Source organism: Gobius niger (genome assembly GCF_951799975.1).
Source record: "Gobius niger genome assembly, chromosome: 9".
Taxonomy (NCBI): Eukaryota; Metazoa; Chordata; class Actinopteri; order Gobiiformes; family Gobiidae; genus Gobius; species Gobius niger.
Genome location: NC_136860.1, coordinates 5,752,752 through 5,774,256, shown reverse-complemented (window position 1 = coordinate 5,774,256; position 21,505 = coordinate 5,752,752). Strand labels below are relative to the sequence as shown.

The 21,505-nt window shown below is 42.7% G+C and overlaps 1 protein-coding gene across 1 annotated transcript in view; it reads right to left on the bottom strand.

Annotated features, from left to right (window-relative positions):
* The window catches only part of dnah2 (dynein, axonemal, heavy chain 2), a gene marked incomplete at its 3' end in the record, with an annotated part of 104,648 nt that extends 83,630 nt beyond the window's left edge, over positions 1 to 21,018 (bottom strand). Inside the window, exons 1-12 of the mRNA XM_079563752.1 lie at positions 20,927 to 21,018; positions 20,109 to 20,276; positions 12,821 to 13,049; positions 11,495 to 11,605; positions 9,665 to 9,903; positions 8,717 to 8,908; positions 8,482 to 8,639; positions 7,258 to 7,342; positions 6,979 to 7,184; positions 4,290 to 4,419; positions 3,182 to 3,364; positions 667 to 881 (exon numbers count right to left, since the gene is read on the bottom strand). Of these exons, the coding sequence (XP_079419878.1) occupies positions 667 to 881; positions 3,182 to 3,364; positions 4,290 to 4,419; positions 6,979 to 7,184; positions 7,258 to 7,342; positions 8,482 to 8,639; positions 8,717 to 8,908; positions 9,665 to 9,903; positions 11,495 to 11,605; positions 12,821 to 13,049; positions 20,109 to 20,276; positions 20,927 to 20,983 (1,973 nt within the window). The 5' untranslated portion in view covers positions 20,984 to 21,018. The remainder of the gene's footprint in view (positions 1 to 666; positions 882 to 3,181; positions 3,365 to 4,289; positions 4,420 to 6,978; positions 7,185 to 7,257; positions 7,343 to 8,481; positions 8,640 to 8,716; positions 8,909 to 9,664; positions 9,904 to 11,494; positions 11,606 to 12,820; positions 13,050 to 20,108; positions 20,277 to 20,926) is intronic.
* Between the last annotated feature and the right edge of the window lie 487 nt (positions 21,019 to 21,505).

The following is a 21,505-nucleotide window of genomic DNA, read 5'->3' as shown; positions in this document are numbered from 1 at the left end:
TTCCAGTCTCGCTCCTCCGCTGACAGGACTTTCATTTGGCCTGAGTGTGTATTTAAAAGTGTTTATGTGCATATTTGACCTTTTAGTGACCCAGCGGCTGTATGGGAAGTTCGACTGATGCCTTGACTTACTTCACTTACCATCTCTATGGTTACTCACAGGGCTGGGTACCATTAAACGACACCAATATGGTATCAAAAGAAAAGTGCAGGTCGAGGTGGTGGAGCTTGGGGCAGGGATTAGGTCCTAGGTTTGATTCCCGGTCGGACTGTTTTCTTTCTGTGGAGTTTGGATGTTCTCCTCGTGTAAGCTTGGGGAGGGACCACTGCTGTGTATAACATCACCATGGGAGTCTGTCCAGCCACTAAATGCTGAAGATCTCACATTACTTTTCTTCTTCACATCTGTCCTTCTCAAAAAGGTGTTCTTTTTATTCACAACATCAAACCTTATGGAATAAATCTGCTTCCTGTTACCTGTTTCATGGGCCCCCTAAAAAATGTGCTTATTCATAAAAAGCAGAAAAAATCTCAAATCGGATAAACTTTACATGCAAATAAAAGCTGTATGTCTTGAAATAAAGTGTGAAAGACATAGTAAAAACTTCACTGTTTCTTAAACTCGTTTCTAGCTGCCGCAAATCCCTCATTTGAGAGCCGCACTTACGCGTCAAAGTTGAGATCCAGCCGTGCACTGTGGTCTTTACAGCGCACCATCAGTGTCTGCCCCAGCCTGGCGAGGAACTGTCCATCCAGGCCCTGTGTCCAGTCACTGAAGACCCGCCTCATGGTCTCATCCAACAGCTGCACCGTCTGAGCGTGAGTGACCAACACCTGCTTATGACTGTCCGTCTGCGGCAGGAACACGGCTTTCTGCAGCACCTGGAGACCACACCAAAGTGTGGACAATTCATTTACAAATCATTTAAAGTCTGGAAACTTAAGTATCCATCCATCCATCCATTTTCTTCCGCTTTATCCGGGGCCGGGTCGCGGGGGCAGCAGTCTCAGCAGAGATGCCCAAACTTCCCGATCCACACACACCTTCTCCAGCTGTTCTGGGGGGACCCCGAGGCGACACCAGGCCAGCTCGGAGACATAGTCCCACCACCGTGTCCTGGGTCTTCCACGAGGCCTTGTCCCACTAGGACATGCCTGGAACACCTCCCGCGGGAGGCGACCAGGAGGCATCCGGAACAGATGCCCGAGCCACCTCAGCTGGCTCCTTTCGACGTGAAGGAGCAGCGACTCTACTCCGAGCTCCTCCCGGGTAGCTGAGCTCCTCACCCGATCTCGGAGGGTGCGCCCAGCCACCCTGCGAAGGAAACTCATTTCGGCCGCTTGTATTCGCGATCTTGTCCTTTCGGTCATTACCCAAATCTCATGACCATAGGTGAGGGTGGGAACGTAGATCGATCGGTAAATCGAGAGCTTTGCCCTCCGACTCAGCTCCCTCTTCACCACGACAGACCGATACAGCGACCGCATCACTGCTGACGCCGCACCGATCCGTCTGTCGATCTCACGCTCCATCCGTCCCTCACTCGTGAACAAGATCCCGAGATACTTGAACTCCTCCACTTGAGGCAAGGACTCCCCACCGACCTGAAGAGGGGAAGCCACCTTTTTCCGGTGGAGAACCATGGCCTTGGATTTGGAGGTGCTGATTCTCATCCCGGCCGCTACACTTAAGTATGTCACACATTTCTATAGGAATTTGTGAAAGAAAGTTGATTCGAACTCTTGATTGTGTAGATTAGAATTCTTCTCTGTTTCCAGGAGAAACTTACATACAGTATCAGGAAACCAAAATCTGAAAACTGCCCTTAAATGCCAGATTTCCTGTGTGCTGTATAGAGCTGCACATTTAACCATTATCAAATTGAAATTGAGGTTTTAGCTACTGCGATTACCTAACCTCTAGGGTCTGAGGGTTGCTTTAACAGACATGTTTGCCAATCAGAATGATCGAGGCTCGCTTCCATTAGCTGCTGATCAGAAGTCACTGCAGAAGAACCATGTTTGTCTGCACTGCTGTCGCTGCAAACAAACTCCATGTGTGTCTCGCTCTGTACAAATTCCAAATTATTCCCATTGCTGTTTTGCTATCTGTGTGCAGGGTTGGGTCAAGGAAATATAATTCCATCATCGTGTTAATCCAATGTGAATTCCGTGTTAATCCAGTGTGAATGCTGTGTTAATGCAGTGTTAATGAAGTGTGAATGCCGTGTTAATGCCGTGTTAATGCAGTGTGAATGCAGTGTGAATGCAGTGTGAATGCAGTGTTAATGCAGTGTGAATGCAGTGTGCATGCAGTGTTAATGCCGTGTTAATACAGTGTGAATGCCGTGTGAATGCCGTGTTAATGCCGCGTTAATGCAGTGTGAATGCCGTGTTAATGCAGTGTGAATGCAGTGTGCATGCCGTGTTAATGCAGTGTGAATGCAGTGCGAATGCAGTGCGAATGCCGTGTGAATGCCGTGTTAATGCAGTGTGAATGCCGTGTTAATGCAGTGTGAATGCCGTGTGAAGGCAGTGTGAATGCCGTGTTAATGCAGTGTGAATGCAGTGTTAATGCCGTGTTAATGCAGTGTGAATGCAGTGTTAATGCCGTGTTAATGCAGTGTGAATGCCATGTTAATGCAGTGTGAATGCAGTGTTAATGCCGTGTTAATGCAGTGTTAATGCAGTGTGAATGCCGTGTGAATGCAGTGTGAATGCCGTGTGAATGCAGTGTGAATGCAGTGTGAATGCCGTGTTAATGCAGTGTGAATGCAGTGTTAATGCAGTGTGAATGCCGTGTTAATGCCGTGTTAATGCAGTGTTAATGCAGTGTTAATGCAGTGTTAATGCAGTGTAAATGCAGTGTGAATGCAGTGTTAATGCAGTGTTACTGCAGTGTTAATGCAGTGTGAATGCCGTGTTAATGCCGTGTGAATGCAGTGTGAATGCAGTGTGAATGCAGTGTGAATGCCGTGTGAATGCCGTGTTAATGCCGTGTTAATGCAGTGTGAATGCAGTGTTAATGCCGTGTTAATGCAGTGTTAATGCAGTGTGAATGCAGTGTGAATGCAGTGTTAATGCCGTGTTAATGCCGTGTTAATGCAGTGTGAATGCCGTGTTAATGCAGTGTGAATGCCGTGTTAATGCAGTGTGAATGCCGTGTTAATGCATTGTCTCACCTCCATGGGCCTCTTCAGGCTCTGCTTCAGGGCTCTGATCCAGTGGGCATGGGCTATGACCCGAGGCATGTAGTATGGGAAACCCCGGGGACCCTGACTCAGCTCCTTATTCACCAATCTAAACTCTCTATTCATAATGCCGTAGACTTGTTCACACTTCTCCTTGATGGTGTTTTCGATGGCCTGGAAAGAACAAACAAGAAGAACTAGAATGGGATCAGAAAAAAAGTTTAGGTACTACTGATATCGAAAAAGCATCGAAAGCACCAAGGGAAAAAAAAATCTTCTCTCTTTGGATCCAAATTTTGATGCTGTTGGTCCAGAGACAGCATGTGACCCATTTTCCCCAATTGTTTTATTTTGCCGCAATGTTTTCCCATTTTCTAACCCCCCCTCCTCATTTTATTACCTCAATTTTTGACCCAATCAAATTTTAGTCTACTTTAAAGTGATAGTCTGTAAGTTCAAAGTGAGGAGGAACAGAGTGAAATTTGAAAGTAAATAATCAAATTCCTCTCCTCTTTAACCAGAAAGCCCTTCTTAGTTTGCAAAATGAGGAGAGCGGGAACAAAGTTTTCAAAACAATCAAGCTCCTCCCCCTTCCTTTCTGATTGAACCTGACAGGCTGGTTCACAGTAAAAGCTTGTCTCATTGGTCAAGCAGGAGGATACTAGACTCTGATTAGTCGCTGAGATCCAGGAAGGAGTGACTTTATAAGAAATTATATATTATTACTTACTTTACAAATGCAAGACCAGGTTCTGACATTTTATAAAAATCTGTGATGCATTTAGACTTCCAGATTATCACTTTAAGTCGACTAAAATTGCATGTGAATTTAGTCGACTAAAACTAAGATTAATTTAGTCAACTTATTATTTTACTATCATCAAATCGAATCATATTCCTCTGCTTAATGAACAAAGCTCAGAGCTGTTCCTTTGGCTGTGAGCTGAAATGATATGAGGCTCTTTCAAAAATGTTTGGATGATTTTAGTCTCTTCTTTTCATTTAGTTTTAGGCTCATTTTAGTCAGCAAAAAAATAGCTTTTACTAAAATTATGACAAAATATTTCAGATGTTTGGATGTTTGGGAAAGAGTAAATACCTTTCGACCTGCCATCGGCCAGAAGGCGTAGAGCAGATGGACGCCTTCCTCCACTCTGTTGACCGGCCTAAAGACCGAATTGATTAGGTTCTGTGCGGTCACTTCCAGGTTCTTTATCAAGGCTTGAAACCTGAAAACGTGCAGAGACAGCATGTTCACAATGAGATTGACTAAAAGACCAATGCTTCAGTTCCATTTTGGCTACACTTTGGTCTGGATTCAGTATTTTTATGTCTTGTTTAGACATAATTTGATTAATCAAGCAATTAAGTTTAACATCTCAATGCCGTACAACAACTAAAGTTGACCAAAGTGCTGTACACGATAAAAATACAATCTAAAAGGTATAGAATCTCATTAAACAAAAAATATGTGTCAGAAAGGACAAGTCAAAGTCCAGACCTAAATCCAATCAAGAATCTGTGGAAAGATCTGAAAACGGCCGTTCACAGCTTGAGCTGTTTTGCAAAGAATAATGGGTAAAAAATCCAGTCTCAAGATGTGCAGGACTGGTAGAGACGAACCCCCACAGACTGGCAGCTGTAATCGCAGCAAAAGGCGGGTCCACAAAATATTAACTCAGGGGGTTTAGATACTTTTGCACATCCCACTTTTCAGTTTTTTACTTATAAAAAAAGTTCTAAATCATGTATACATTTCAATTCACTTTACAATTGTGTGTCACTTAGTGTGTGTCTTTCAAATCAAATTTCAATTAAATCTATTATAGAAAACGCAATCTCAATGGCCGCCGCCTGGGCGCCGCCATGTTTATTTCCCAGACCGACTTTGAAGCTAAGCAGGGAAGTGCCTGGTTAGAACTGGGATGGGAGACCGTTCCTCGGAAGCTAAGCAGGGAAGGGCCTGGTTAGGACTGGGATGGGAGACCGTTTGGGAACACCAGGAAGCCTGGCGACAGTACTGAGTGTGTGCGTGGTTGGTGGTGCTGCTGTCCGAGGACAACCCGCTGTCACAAAAACGCGAGTGCACGAGATCTGACTGCCGTGCGTGTGCGCGCATCCAAACAGGGCGATGTGTGTGTGCGCGCGTGTGTGTGTCTTCGTGCGTGTGTGTATGTATGTGTGCGCGTGCATCCAAACAGGGCGATGTGTGCGTGTGTGTGCGTGTGTGTGCGTGTGTGTGCGTGTGTGTGCGTGTGTGTGCGTGTGTGTATGTGTGTGTGTGTGCGTGCGTGCCCAAAACCTGCTCAAACACGAGCCTCTAATCAAACGCGCTGCTCCGACTTATTTATCCTCCGTGTGAGTAAAAGCGAAAATGAAACTACAACTTAACGAGCGCATGGCCTGCACTGCATTTTCTTTTTTTTTTTCTTTGCTGCTGTACCATTTGTTTTCTATTTTGCTTTGACGTATTGTGAGCCCAGAGGTACATTTAATTCTAAAGCAGCTTTGAAAGCATTGCCAATTTTATTGTAAGGTTATAAATACTGTCTAACGATCATTAGGCTATTTCATTTCAAAACCTACTCATTATTTTTTTTATTGTACACTACCGTGATGCACCAAACCGCGGGTCCTGCACCGTGAACCAAACCGTTAAAGCTGAACCCCTAATATTTATCCATAATTATTCCACTGTCTCTTGAATCCTGTTCCCCGAGTTTAGCGAAAATATTGTCGTAGTTTATAAGAAAGGAGCACGGGTGCATCAAACACTCCAATTGGAGTTTGTTTGAAATTGTTTTTTGCCTTCATTCTTTTACTCATTTGTAGTGGCCATAGTTTTTGGAATGGGTTGGGAACCACTGGTCTACAGCTGAACTGTGTGACGGGTTGGACATTTCTTTGTAATCACTCATAATCTCAGAATATCGAATGTGGAGACTAGCGAGGCCCGGCCGAAGGCCCGGTCTCTGCTAGTATATTTATGTTTGTGGACCACAGCGTGGCAAAATGTTGAAAAGTTAGAGGGGTACGGAAACTTTTTCAACACACTGTGTACATCATACTTCTACACTCAAGTAATATTTTCATCACACACTCTTCTCTTACTGAGGTCATTATTTGGGTGACAACGTTTTACCTTTAGTAAAATCATTTCAAATTAATGTTATTTATTTTATCTCTAATCCCGAATGGATATGCTGTAACTCGGACACGCCTGTGATGTCAGAACATAGCAACAGCATTGTATCCTGATTGTATCACAAGATTGAGTGAAGATTCTATGTCTGTATAATGCGCGGAGTAACAGAATAACTCCAAGTAACAAACATCCATATAGAAGCTGCTAACCCTGTAGTGCACAGCTCTGCAAACATGTTCTAAAATGTGGAAAAGGGTCAATAAAATTATGTTTTCGTTACTCAAGATGGCAGGTGAAGCAATGCCAATGGCGGCCTCTGTCACCTGATATTTTCTTGTTGAGTTATATATTATATATTTTTATTTGATTGATTTATGCTTATTTTCATAATTATCATTATTATTTTATTGTATTTTTTCAGGCAACATAAGACATCGATTAAACTTGTTTTCTACTAACGTAGCCAACATTAGCAAAAGAAGAGCAGCAGCCCATCTTCACTTGCTGCACATTATTAGATGAACCATTCTCCATCGTATATTTTCAGCTATAAATTGGATTACCTTCGTCTTATCTGTAAACACGTATTTTTATTCAGCTCGTGGGACAACAGGCAATCGCAGCACAGTCAGATGGGCTCTACCTGGTGAACTCCTCCCTCCAGGCAGTGTCCTTCACGTCCAGGATGCCTTCGCCCACAGCGTGCAGGCTTCTCAGGCCCTGGTGGAACTTTCTTTCTAAATCCAAACGGTTGCGAGTGAACTCCGGCCCCTCACACCCACCGAAGACGGGGAGGGGTTTCTGCTCACCGTCCACCCAGCGAGCAAACTGATGCTGGCAGTCACACACCTGCTCGGCACACAACAAATGGGTTACTCACGTGTTCCGAATGAATACTGTCTGCTCTGAAGGACAGGTTTACCTCCACCAACACGTTAAACCTTTGAACATACATGTCCACCATCACAAAAATGCTGGTGGAATCCAAAAGCCATGGTTTTGTAGATCTACAGAGAGAAAGGCATCTCGGATTAGTTTTTCCCACTGTTTCATCTGTTTTATCAACGTCATATTTTTAAAAATGAACGGAATCAATGGACTAATGGTAATTACGACGTGCGCTTTATAGTATAGTATAGTTGTATATAGTATAGTTGTATAATAAGGTGCTTCAATTGATCGCTGGCTGCGAAAGAAACCCCAGAGGACAAGAGCTTTACTGAAATGAACTTGACAATCGTTCCTAATTTTATTTTATATATCAGATACTGGAACACAAGTCTAGAGCGCCCTCTAGCGGCTGTCAGTCTGAAAATAACGAACCTGTGAAATGATATATTTTGATATGTAAATTGCACCTGCGTCAAATAAGTCATATACCCAGCCAAATTATGAAAAAAAGGGTAATTTATAGTCCGGAAAATACTGTAACTGATCAGAAACTCACGTTTGTTGTGCAAAAGCCGCGGGAAAGTTGCAGGCTTTTGGAAAAGTTACAATGCCACACTGATTTCGCGGAGTTTGCTTGATTTTGCAATAATAGTTAATACGCTAAACCTGACTGTGACACTAACGTCACACGTCTCAGAAACAACACATCGCTACAGAACTGTCCTCATGAAACAGCTGCTATATTCACCATCATGCTTTCTTCATGGTGCCATAGTTATTTTTTTGTTGGTTTGGTTAGGGAGAGACATTTTCTCTAACCTCCAAAAACATGCTGGTCAGGTCGGCCCACAGTGGCAGCCCGGCTCAGTCGCAGCGGCTCAGGACTAACATCTGAACAATATTTTGTTGTACAATGACAAATAAAGCACTTACTTACTTACTTACATTTTCGCCTTGACACTGTGTTTTGGTGATGACTAAAGTGACGTTTGCTTAACGCAGGTCTGAATCCCTTTTGGACATAAATGGATATAAATGACTTGTTTCTGTTTTCGTTTTCAAGTAGTTTTAGGTCAATATTGCCTCTTGAAAAGTGTTGACGGATGTGGTATGTGTGTGATCTCAAAATGCCAGAGAAAAAGCATGAAATGTCTCCTTTAACTATTAGCTTGCTAAATATTGATTGAAATAAATAAATGAATAGTGTTAGAACATACAGTAGTTGTCAGCAAACTCTACAGAAGGTTTTTCTTACGGGCAATGAATCTGAGAAACCTTCAGATAAATGTCCTTCCAGTCCAAACAACACTGGATGCAGACTGCGAGGGAGTTTTTGCTGGAGACCACATAGCCTTTGAAAATGTGGTCCAGAGAGATGCTCTTCAGGCAGATGTGAATGATTTCATTACTCATCTGCGCCGCAAAGGAAAATACAGGTGCGTCAGTGACAGACACATGGACCTGGCTCTGCCCGGGGGCGTGCGCTGCACCTTGTGGAACAGGCCCGTGATCCTGTCGCTGCTGTTGTAGTGCGGCGAGTGGTTCCAAATGACGCGGATGATATTGATGAGGTGCTTCAGCTTAGGAACCACCTGACTGGGCGTGAGCGTGGCCAGTTCCTCGCACGGCTCCCTCAGTACGGACAGGAACTTCATGTTGGACTCCGCCTGCTCAGAGCACTTCTGCACACACACACGCATACACACACACACACACACACACACACAGACACGCTATCAGTGCTTTTAAAATGATTTTGAAGTAACAGTACTCCTCCTGGACTTGGTTACTCCATCTGTACTGAGTAAAGACTTTTTTGAGCTTTAATCTATGGCATAGTTTAAACCTATTATAGGTATTATTACGCCTTACAAAATAGCTCCCCTTTTTATCCACTAAGAAAATCGACATGTTTAATTTTGCGTAATTATACTTGGATCTTGTAACTGTTGTTCTCACGTAACTGTATTTATATAGGGAAAGCGTGGAAGAGCTCTGTCGCTTCTAACTTCACCTCCGTTTGGCCCCATAGAGGAGAGGAGGAGAGGCTAAATGCAAATAACATCTTTGGTCTTTGGACTGAGAGCACGCGTAAAGACCAGACAGGTACGCATCAACTCGTCTATGCTAAGGTAAGAACATATCACAGTATGGAAGAGCTGTGTGCACTCAGTCATGCAAAAAGATCAAAGATGTTGCTAGCATTTGGCCTCTCCTAGCATATTCCTATAGCTCCAAACGGGGGTGAAGTTGTAAGCGACCAAGCAGCGACCAAGCTCTTCCACGGGTCGGGCACGCACAAAGACCAGACAGGTATGTATAAACTCGCCTAAGCTCAGGAAAGAACATATCTCAGTATGGAGAACTTGTTCCTGAACTGCCACTGCCTGGAGCAGTATTTCACTCCATTCATGCACTTTTGAGTAATCGCCAGGCACCTGTATCTCATGGGCCAGTTCAGAGAAGTGCTGTGCGAAGCGAGATTTGTTGAGCTCCAGGATGCTGTGGATGTGCTTGACTCCTGCATTCTGGAGCTGAAGGCTGAAGTCCGACAGCTTGTCCGAGCGGCTCCTCCACAGCTCGATCTCCTGCAGCAGGCCACCCGAGTCGCTCATTTTGGTTATTTCTTGTTCATTTAGCAGTTTCTTGATCTGGTCAATCCAGTGGATCATGACGGCTTGAAGACACAACATAGTAACATTACTAAGCTACAGTCAGTAAAGGAAATATATTACGATGAAGTTTGATTCTCAAAATGGGGGGTTACAACCCCCTCAGTATTCAAACCTGGCTACTTTAGTCAGATTTGATTCATAATTTTGTCCAAACATGAATTATAAAACATTTAATCTTAGATTAAGACCCCTTGGAAGTGACTGTCTCTCGATCCCCCCAATATTTAACTAAATGTTACCCTAACCCTAACCATCACAAAGGCTGCCAGTGTAAATTTATTCAAATGCAAGTCGAAAATGCTGTATAGATACAGACGGCAACGCGTCATACAAGGAGGAAGAAAACATCTCATGGGAGTCACAATTTGTCCTGAAAAACGGCACTTGTTGCTAACGTTAGCATATGTAGAATGAAGCTAACGTACCTTCCTGGTTAGCATTGTCTGTTTTTTAAGTATTTGTGGGTTGTTGAACCATTTTGCTCCTCTCCAGGTCTCTGTATCTGTATTAATAATTCAGCATTTGTTTAAGTAATTTTCTCTTCTTTAGTTTTCCCCCCTCTGGCTGCTTCGAACATGACCATACAGATGCTCATCATATAATTAGAATATCATGAAAAAGTGCATTTACTTCTGTTATTCAACTATGTTATTAAACTGTGAAACTGATAGACTCATTACATGCAAAGTGAGATATGTAGCCTTTATTTGTTATCATTTTGCTTATTATGGATCACAGCTTGCAAAAAACCCAAATTAAAAATCTCAGAAACATGGACTGTACGCCATATTATCAAAATGATAACAAACAAAGGCTTGACATATGTCACTTTGCATGTAATGAGTCTATATCGTATATTCAGTGGCGTAGCAAGGGTACCAAGGGGCCCCAAGCACGAAGGTCGGTAGAGGGCCCTCTGGTGGCCACTAGGTGTACTGCGCACTGGGACTGAGGACGTCATTTGGGCAGGAGCGGGTCCCCTGACAACTCCCATAATGCAGTTTTCTGCATAAGTTTTCCTCAGAACAGAAGACTGAGACTCTTTAGGTCATTAAGAGAGTTACAATAAACTGGTTTCATTATTAGAAACATAATCTGGTGGCGCCATGAGTAAAAAAGTCTGTCCACTGCTCATGATAAGTTAACATTAGGGAACCATGACTCACTAAAGCAGCAGCAGGATGAGGATGAACAGCGCCACGGAGCGTCGGTGGCGATGTGATGTAACTGCATTACTAAAATCCTTAGGAAAACTGTGTATGTCAAGCGTTTACTGCAGGCTTCTGAATAACAGGTTGGTTCATGGGGCCCTTGACTGTTGGGGGCCCCAGGCAGCTGCTTGCCTTGCCTTATGGCAAGCTACGCCTCTGCATATGTTGAATTACAGAAGTGAATGCACTTTTTCATGATATTCTAATTATATGATGAGCGCCTGTATATGGGCATTTGCAAAGATACCATCTGTATCTATACTGCACACTTGTAATATTGTTTAACATCACAGGAGCTTCTGGTCCTCTGTGGGACCACTGGTGTAGACTTTTTAGAGTGTGATTTTTGTGTGTGACTGCTACAGAATAGTCCTCTGCTTACTCTCCATCCTCTGCACCAGCTTGCGGTCCACGCAGGCCTCTTTGGGGCTGTGCTCAAGGGCCTCCATGGGGACGTACAGTACTGTCCTGCCCGAGTCTTTGTACACTTCATCTGTAGACACATGAGCCACATGTCACACACAGCAGTCCCTGCAACGCTCACGCTGAAGCTGGCCGATGTCAGCACATTAACACAGTACTACAAGTACAAGTAAAAGTAGTCAAATAAGAGCACCCAAGTACTTGGTGATAATACTACAAACTAGGGCTGGGCGAAGATGTTGTTAATTTTCAACGCAGCCTTTTGCTTCAACTTTCCGACACCTGGTCATCTTATAGATATCCAAAGCTGGCTTCAAATATTTCTTTGGGTGGATGCATCTCTGGAGAAGTCCGTCCTTCTGCCTTGCTCAATCACCGGTAAGTTTACGTACAGCTTGTACCTCGCCTGAGAGGTAAACCGTGGCTTCTAAAATTCATGGGGTTACCCACCGCATCCTTTTATAATTGTCTTAACTGTAAAACATCCCTAGCTACTCTATTTAAAGGGACTAGATGGAAGTTGCCATTTTTATACTCGCTACTGCCACCTCAGGTCATACGCATAACGACAGTTTCTATATTAAGCTCGTGCATGACAGTACTTTGGCCTGAAGTAACAACTTTTGAGTGACAGTGCATGATTTTAGCTGCAGTTGGGGTGGAAGGGTATGGGCTCATTCTACATATTAGGACATTGCTGGAGCAAGTAAGGGGTAGAAAAAACATCATTTTAACAATTTTAAACTCCGTCTAGTCCCTTTGACTGGTAAAAAAAAAAGATTTTTCTGAGAAAGGAGAAAGTTACATCACAAACAGTTGCGCTCAGACGATGGACTGGACTGGAGCATCCATGTCCATGTGACCTGACGGCGCCCTCTGTGTCACAGGTAGCGGGTGTGTCCTCGGCTCCACGCTCAAGCCCTGATTATGAATGACTGAAGAACCACTTGCTCTCTTTTTCATCTCGTCTCGTTAACAAAAACTCTGTTTTAGTCACATTGTCATTATTCCATACTGAGATATGTTCTAAACGGTGGCCTGTTCCTTTAAAGACAGGGGCATAACAAAGCAGGTTTATTATAGTCTTTGTTTGGCAATAACAACACTGGCGTGAACCAACAATCAAACTTTCTGGATTGAAATACTATGTCTGTTCATGCTTTGCTAAAATACCAAATGAAATAGGATCCCAGCTTTCATTTCTGCACAGCCCGTCGGACAGGCCGGTAGGACGCCTTGAGATGGTCACCATACACATGAGTTCCTGCCTGTTGGAGACACAAACCTTTCAAGTGGGTCAGAAAAACGTGCATGCTGTTGGTGTAGTCATCTTTCATGTTCTTCTCCCAGTCTGAGCTGTGGAACACCAAAGGGGCATGTATAGCCTCCATGTGTTGGAGCAAACTCTCCTTGGGATCTCCATGCACTGTGCCAAACTGCACCGCTTCGTCAAACGTCTGTGTGCTGATGAAGGCTCCCTGCTCACGGAAGAAATAGGCCATAACATCTGCGCCCTGTACAGACAGAAACAGTTTGGCGGTAAAATACTTTTCTGATTCTCATGCCTTTAGCTACCAAGCTCCGGTTTTATGGAATAAACTCCCAGCTCACGTTAAAGAAGCAGGCACAGTCCCTACATTTAAGACTAGGTGTAATGGACCTAGAGCTTTATTTTGGAGGCTTTATTCTGGATGGTTTCTTAGCGCCTAGTTGGAAGAGGAAAAAGGTTTGTTTTTGTATTATTGTTGGATATTGTTTGTATTGTAAAAAATCACTGTTGTTTGTACTATTTTAGCTTTTACAGTGGAAATGGAAGGTACAAAATAAAACTTAAATGGAAAGGAAAACCACCTATCCGCTCATCTTTCCACATGGCTGCTTTAGTAAAAGCTTTCCCTACGGTGTGATGCTTTGTGGAGCCAGGGTTCGGCTGCGAGCAGCGGTGAACAACGCCACATACACACATGTAACATCGTTACATACAACGTGTGTGCACTGTGGACATTGTGAAGACATCGCTTTCAAATGTTTGTTAAACAGAACCTAGCACTAGCGAAAGGATAATGAAGGCATATTTTGCAAAGTGACAATGAACGTTTAATATTGTGTTGGAAAGAGACTCGTGCGTACCTTCTGGTGCACCAATTGGAAGTTTGGACTCTATGGACTATGGACTTTTTTTTACTCAAATTTTCTATAAGGGATTTTAAAGAAAACTTTTATTGATGAAGTAATATTTGATATCACCGATAATTTGTGATCTTTGGTTAACACAGACTTCCCCATTCATATTTGTTGGATTTGTTGGAATGGATCAGGGAGTGCGAGCGGCTGAACGGCCAATACTCGAAGCTGCTCCAATGAAAAATGGTGATGAACAACTGAAAAAACCTGTAAGGATGAAGTGGAGACTGAAGAGAGGGAATTCCTCTCTCTGTACAAAAAAGGGAAAACGGATGTGTGTGACTCAAGAAATAAATTATAGACTTATATGTCCGAAAAAAGAAATTTGGAAATTGATTGAAGGTTTGACCCCTCCTGGAACCGTCACCTTAACGTGGTGGAGGGGTTTGAGCACCCGAATGATCCTGGGAGCTCTGTTGGCGGGGGCTTCGTGCCCCTGGTAGGGTCTCCCAGGGCAAACAGGTCCTAGGTGACGGGTCAGACAAAGAGCAGTTCAGAAGCCCCTTATGAGAGACCAACAGGCCCGGTTTGAATCGTGAGGCCGTCCTTCCGTAGACCCACCACCTGCAGGATGGATGGATGGATGGATGGATTGAAGGTTTGAAGGTTTGAAGGTTTGAAGGGATCAATGAGAACATTATGAATCTGTTCAATGAAATTTGAAAATTGATTTCCCCATCTGTAGAGATGAGAAGACGAGTAGATGCATGACAAGCTGTGACAAATGATATAATGTCAGTAGCATACAGCAGAGCTGTTGAGGATGAAGAAGACTTGGATGAAGAAGAGAGATGAGCAGAATGCATAAACGTGTAAATACAGTATGCCCATTCTGTGTTTGGTTCAGATACCTCCATATCCAACCGCTCGGATGAAGATTGCACAGCAGCATTAGCTGCCATGACAGCTGAAGCTATTGCAGATTTAGCAGCGAAGTGGATCAAATATGATTTACTACTTGAAGAAGAAAAGAAAATTATTTTCATAAGGCAGCTTGAACAAGAACAGAAAAGGGAGTAAGAGGAACACAAACATGCCTACAAAGGTCGGTGTGGCTGAAAAATTTGAATGAAGAGCTGAATACATGCACACATGATGAACCAAATATGCCTCCTGTAGATCCAAGCGCTCATATCCACCAGCGGACTCAGTTGTAAGGGACTTTGTGACGTCAACGCCTACTCCTTCTTCTGGAACAGGCAAGTGACTTTAAGTTTGAAGGGATATCAAGGGATTTTTGACATAGGGCCTCATTTCCTAATTATCCAGAGTGTTGCTGATTTCTCAAGATATTTTTTTTGTAATTCATGCAGTTCTTATATTTGAAGAGTTTCGTGGCACTAGGCTTGTGCTGGGCTAGCGCATGCCTATGGTATCAGCTAGCCTGCATTAAAAACAGTCTGGCCCGCTCCACAGAGCACCTGAGGCACTTATAACACCAGACTAACCATATAAATGTCTGTGTCGATAGAGCAATTTTTGGAACATAACTGACCTTGCATCACATGAATGATCGCATTTTGAGGGACTATTTTCTAGCTGATCACTCGGCCGCTGCGTAGCTTATACAACCATGAAGCAGATGCTGCTCAAATATAATGTATTTTAAATGCAAAATGGTTAAAATGATTCTATCGACATATGTGATTTGCCTCAGGTGCTCTGTGGAGCGTGTCAGACTGTTTTTAATGCAGGCTAGCTGATATCGTAGAAATGCACTAGCCTTGCATTAGCCTAGCGCCACAAAACTCTTCAAATATAAGAACTGCATGAATTTGAAAAAAATATCTCCAGAAATCAGCAACACTCTGGATAACTAGTGTAAGGATTCTAACGAAATATGAACAAGCCTCTGACTCATGCTTTGCTTACACGCTACACAACAAGAAGACCATGTCACTGAGATGAGCTGATAGACAAATGGTCCACACCATAATCATTCTGAACATAACGCAAAGTACAGATAATATACAAACACATAGACACAAACAACTGACTCACTGATAGGCAGTCACCCTCTCTGCGTAGAGAAGTGCAAGACTAGGATAAAAGGCGACTGTCAACGGAGTTCTGGACTTCACTTCTTCTCTTTCTCTGAAGTCACCAGCTGGTTATACAACTTTGTAACTAGGAACAATGGCAATAAAAGCCTTATCTTTGAGACGACTTCTATCTCCAGTGTATGCTTTGGCTATATCCAAAAACTGTTCTCGCGTGATACAAAAGAACCAGATCCTAACAATTGGTGCCGAAACCCGGATATCTTCGCGAGAGTAGAGGATCACTCTTATTTTTTGAAAATATTTATTGTAAAAAAAAAAAAATTTCCGTCAGTGCTGAGACAGGCCAAACAGGAGCAGACGTGGGAGCCGCAGCCTGAGCACGTGACCACTCAAAGGGGAAAGGCGCCATAGAACAAGGTAAGCAGAAAACCTTTTCTAAATTTCTGCCACGCTCTCGCGTGTTATTTCCCTATATTTGAGTGGCCTCGCTCTTAAGGTTTGGTACTTCCTATTTAAATTTGGACATACACTGATCAAAGGCAAGAGAAAGTGAAAAGATTTTTGCCGTTCCTTCTTACAAGGATTCATTTATTTAGGTAGAAATCCGCAGGGGTCAGGGACCACTATATAAACTTGCGGCGGCTGGTCAAGGACCCGGTCAAGGACCGCAAAAAAGTCGTTACTTAGATAGAAATCCGCAGGGGTCAGGGACCACTATATAAACTTGCGGCGGCTGGTCAAGGACCCGGTCAGGGACCGAAAAAAAGTCGTTAATTACGCGAAATCCGCAGGGGTCAGGGACCACTATATAAACTTGCGGCGGTCACGGACCGTAAAAAGCGGGCTGGTCAGGGACCCGGTCAAGGACCGAAAAAAAGCCACAGGCCTGAGTTTCTAAAAAAAGCGCGCAAAGAAAGACAAAAAAATAAATAAATACAAAAAATATAAAATAAAAATGTTGTTCCGTGCGCAAACACGTCGAGAAAACTAAGTTCCGTGCGCAAACACGTCGAGAAAACTAGGTAAACTAGAAAAAATGAAAACAAAAATACAAAAATACAAAAATATAAAATAAAAATGTTGTTCCGTGCGCAAACACGTCGAGAAAACTAAGTTCCGTGCGCAAACACGTCGAGAAAACTAGGTAAACTAGAAAAAAAGGTGAATAAAAAAAATAAATAAATACAAAAATATAAAATAAAAATGTTGTTCCGTGCGCAAACACGTCGAGAAAACTAGGTAAACTACAAAAAATGTTAATAAAAAAAAAAGTAATAAACAAATAAAAATAAATAATTGTGATTGGTCATGAAACAAGAATCACAGGCAATTGCTTACTTTAAATGTGAACAGGGGGACAGTCTAAATCAACAGGGGGTATGTGCATAAACTAAAACTTAAATGGCTAACTGCACTATAGTGCTATTTGGAATAAGATCTCACTCTGTGGAGGCCTGTGGATTTAAGCTCCATGAGGATCTCACAGGTTAAAAAGGCCATGTCCTCTGACTGTAGGGCCAAGTGACAAAACAATATTGTTGAAAGAGCAACACTAGTAAATAATTGAATATATGAGAATACTAAACTCTGCTGTGAAGTTTTTATCCCAAGGTGCACAGGACACGCTTGTCGAGGAACCAAAGTACAGGGTCCTGGAGTAAATACAGGAAGGAGACTCGGGGATGAGAAGATTGAACAGCCGGAGGTGGTAAGAGCCTCTTGATTATGATTTTGTATTTTAAAATTTAGTACTTATGATATACTTGGTTTTCTTGTGGGGAGGTTGTTTCAGTTTTGCCTTGTGTGTGCTGTTCATTGCAGATTTGTTTGGGTCATAGGGGAATGTTTGGGGCTCTGTTCATGGGACTGTTGGGACTGGAGTGTGGTTTGGCCTTGGTGGTGGTTTCTTGCTTAGCAGTTTTCAAAAACATTTTTTTTCTTTTTTCTTTGGATTAAACTTTGGAAGAAAGGGAACTATATTGGGTATTAATTTAGTTAAAATAACAAATAATAGTAATTGTCTCGTATTTCTGGGGATTGACCATAAGACAGATACATTTTTTGATTGGGATAAGAATTGACAATACATGTTTTGAACTGAATTGAATTAAAAAAGGCCATAGGCACAGTCATTTATAAAAGTATAGAAGACAAACCGCAAATTTACCAGGTAAGACAATTGGAAAATAACAAAGTTAGACATGGGGGTGAGGGAGAGTAGGGTAACTTCCCCATTTTTTCCCCCCTCATTCTGTTACAGATATTGGTGAGATGGAGATCATGAGGCTGGAATTCTTGGACGTGAAAGTCTAGGGTCTACATTACTGATACACAATGTTGCTAAAGTTAATCACACATGATAACGCTGTGCTTTGCTAGAAATAGTTGTAGGTTTGCTTAATTAGATTATTGGGAGGTACACGATGTTTAGTAATAAAAATAATACACTATGTGCTTTGCAAAAAAAAAAAAAAAAAAATACACGCTACATGCTGGCATTGACTGGAACTGAAAGGGTGGCAGAGCTGATTTGGGGGTGGTCAGCATCACGTTAAAGCCACGCCGAGCTATGGAGGTGAAGGTGGAATGTCACTATACATAGGATCACACACAACACAAGCTGAAATTTAGTTAGTTTAGAGTTAATTAAAGGCTAATTTAGACTGTTTAGTTTTAAAACTTAATATTATACTTACTCTTAGGGAGTAAGTAACAGGGGGATTGTAAGGATTCTAACGAAATCTGAACAAGCCTCTGACTCATGCTTTGCTTACACGCTACACAACAAGAAGACCATGTCACTGAGATGAGCTGATAGACAAATGGTCCACACCATAATCATTCTGAACATAACGCAAAGTACAGATAATATACAAACACATAGACACAAACAACTGACTCACTGATAGGCAGTCACCCTCTCTGCGTAGAGAAGTGCAAGACTAGGATAAAAGGCGACTGTCAACGGAGTTCTGGACTTCACTTCTTCTCTTTCTCTGAAGTCACCAGCTGGTTATACAACTTTGTAACTAGGAACAATGGCAATAAAAGCCTTATCTTTGAGACGACTTCTATCTCCAGTGTATGCTTTGGCTATATCCAAAAACTGTTCTCGCGTGATACAAAAGAACCAGATCCTAACACTAGGAAATGAGGCATTATGTTTAAAAATCCTGAAATATCCCTTTAAGAGAGAAAGACACCTTCCCCTCTTTAAAGATTTTGTGTTATTTATTTCTCGTGAAGCTGACATTGCCTGTAACCTTATTACACACACTGCATTCCAAAGGAGTAATGGCCGGTACTTTGTTGACACAAGCCACTTCTGACAAGAGGTCCTTAACGGCTCAAAATGTGCAAAATTGCCTTTGTATTTTTTGCAAGGAACATTCTCCTCCATTGTTTGCATGTAAAAATGTTAAGAATGTATCTGTAATGGAAAGGGCCTTGTGTTACGGGTGCCTCAGACAGGGACATGGTGTTAAGGATTACAAACGTCAACATCTCGGTGAGGATTGCGGAGGATCATGGCATCCTACCATTCTGGAGGTTTCATTCTCCCACTGGGTTTTTGAGTTTTTCCTCATCGTGCTGGAGGGTCTAAGGACGGGGGACACCCACGCAGTTCATCGCCTCCTGCTGCTGACACGTAGTAGAACTTTATGTTTGCCTGGATACTTCATTTGCCTGAACTTTACATTGTCATATTTGTTGCTCTGTTTAATTGCCTTAATGTTCAGCAGCCCTGTGAGGCAACTCCTGGTGTGATATTGGGCTACACAAAATCATTGATTGATTGATTGAGACGATGAAACTACAGATAAATAGCAGTTTATCTGTGTGGGTGTGCAGATGATGTCACAGAATGAGTTATGACCATCCATCCATCAATTTTCTTCCGCTTTATCCGGGGGCAGCAGTCTCAGCAGAGATGCCCAGACTTCCCGATCCACACACACCTCCTCCAGCTGTTCTGGGGGGACCCCGAGGCGTCACCAGGCCAGCTCGGAGACATAGTCCCACCAGCGTGTCCTGGGCCTTCCACGAGGCCTTTTCCCACTAGGACATGCCTGGAACACCTCCCGCGAGTTATGACATTTGTTATATTTTGTCATCATTTGGTTTCTCTCAAGCCCTTGGTGTGGGGCTGGGGGGGGGGGGGTTGAGGGGTGGAAGCACAGGAAGGTCAGGGAAGGGAGGGAGTTCAGCTTCCTGATAGCCTGGTGGATAAATCTCTAAAGCTCTTACAAAGTGGATTCATGCATAGAGCCGTTCACATGCAAACAAACGGCGGTTCCGGGTCATGTCGGACATTGGCACTCATACAGTTTCACACAAGGGCTCAAGGGGCGTAGGAATAAGGGGGGTAGAGAATGGAGAACGTACCTCTGATGGAATGGTGAATTCCACTTTTAGTTCCTTATTAGATCCTATGTAGACCAGCAGAGCAGTTATAGAAGTGTCATCAACGAAAGTATCCAGCGCTTTGTGCTTGTCCTCAGTCCACAGCTCCTCTTTTATGCCAAGGCAGGCCCGCAGGCGGTCTATGAAGAACTGTGAGCGAAGGAGCACAAGACACAAGAAAACTTTCACTCTACCTGACCATTTCTATCATTCACCGCCGATAAAAAAGCTTTATAATGACGTATGTGCACATTTTTGTTCAAAGCAGCCATAGGGGGAAAATAAAAACGACAATTATTTTAGTATAAGAATCAAAAAATGTATCAGTGACAAAAAAAGTGACAATAACGTGATGAAAAAGTGACAAAAATGAAACACTGAAGAAAATGTATGTAAAACTGTATGAAGTGCATGTCTATTACACCCTTCTGTGAAAAATAACTTCAATATTTGGTGGTAACGTTTTCCAGTCATGTCCATTAAATTATACAATGGTGGGTACAGTATCCAAAACATTTACTCGAGTAAAAGTAACTCAAATATGAGTAAAGAGTATTGACCCAAATGAATACTCAAATAAAAGTGAAATAAAGTACTTGAGGAAAAATGTTACTTGAGTACTGTGAGTAACTGTTTGATTTATGTGTCAGTTGTGGCATACATTATAAAAAAAAAAAAAACGATTTTATTACTATTCATTTCTAGTCAGTGATACAAGTCAGCTGACGGCACGAGCTCACTCTAACTCTACACAGGTGCAAAAAGCTTGATTTTAGCATCACTCTAATGTCGGTGTTTACCTGGCGGACAGACGCGCCTTCAGCCATGTTTCCCTCTGTGGCCGTGAGCAGCAACATGAAGAGAAAACCAGGGGAAGGAACAGGAAAGTATCTTCAGGATAACGAACTAATGCTAACGTTAGCCCTGCCGTGCGCGCGTGTATGAGCGTTACCATAGAAACTTTGGTTGCCACGGAAACCATGGTAGCACGTGCAACGATCGTTCGTCTGTCTGTACGTCCCGGGACAGTCCTGAAATCCGAACCTGACACAAATTGTCTCGAAAAAGAACGGGTTAGGGCAACGCATTTAGCAGCGCTGCGTTCAAGGCTTGTGCCCCGTTTGGCCTCGTAGATCTGCGCGAAAAACAAAGAATTGTTTATGGATTTAAACAAACTTCTGTGCCCTGAGATACTGAGATACCGCAGTCCTGAGCTGAGGCGGACTGCGGACAAGCTACAATGACAGCAGGAGCAAGTGTTTGCTAGAAACTTTGCATTTACGGACTCTGACCTGACGTTTATTCCACACATTAATATATATATATATATATATATATATATATATATATATATATATATATATATATATATATATATA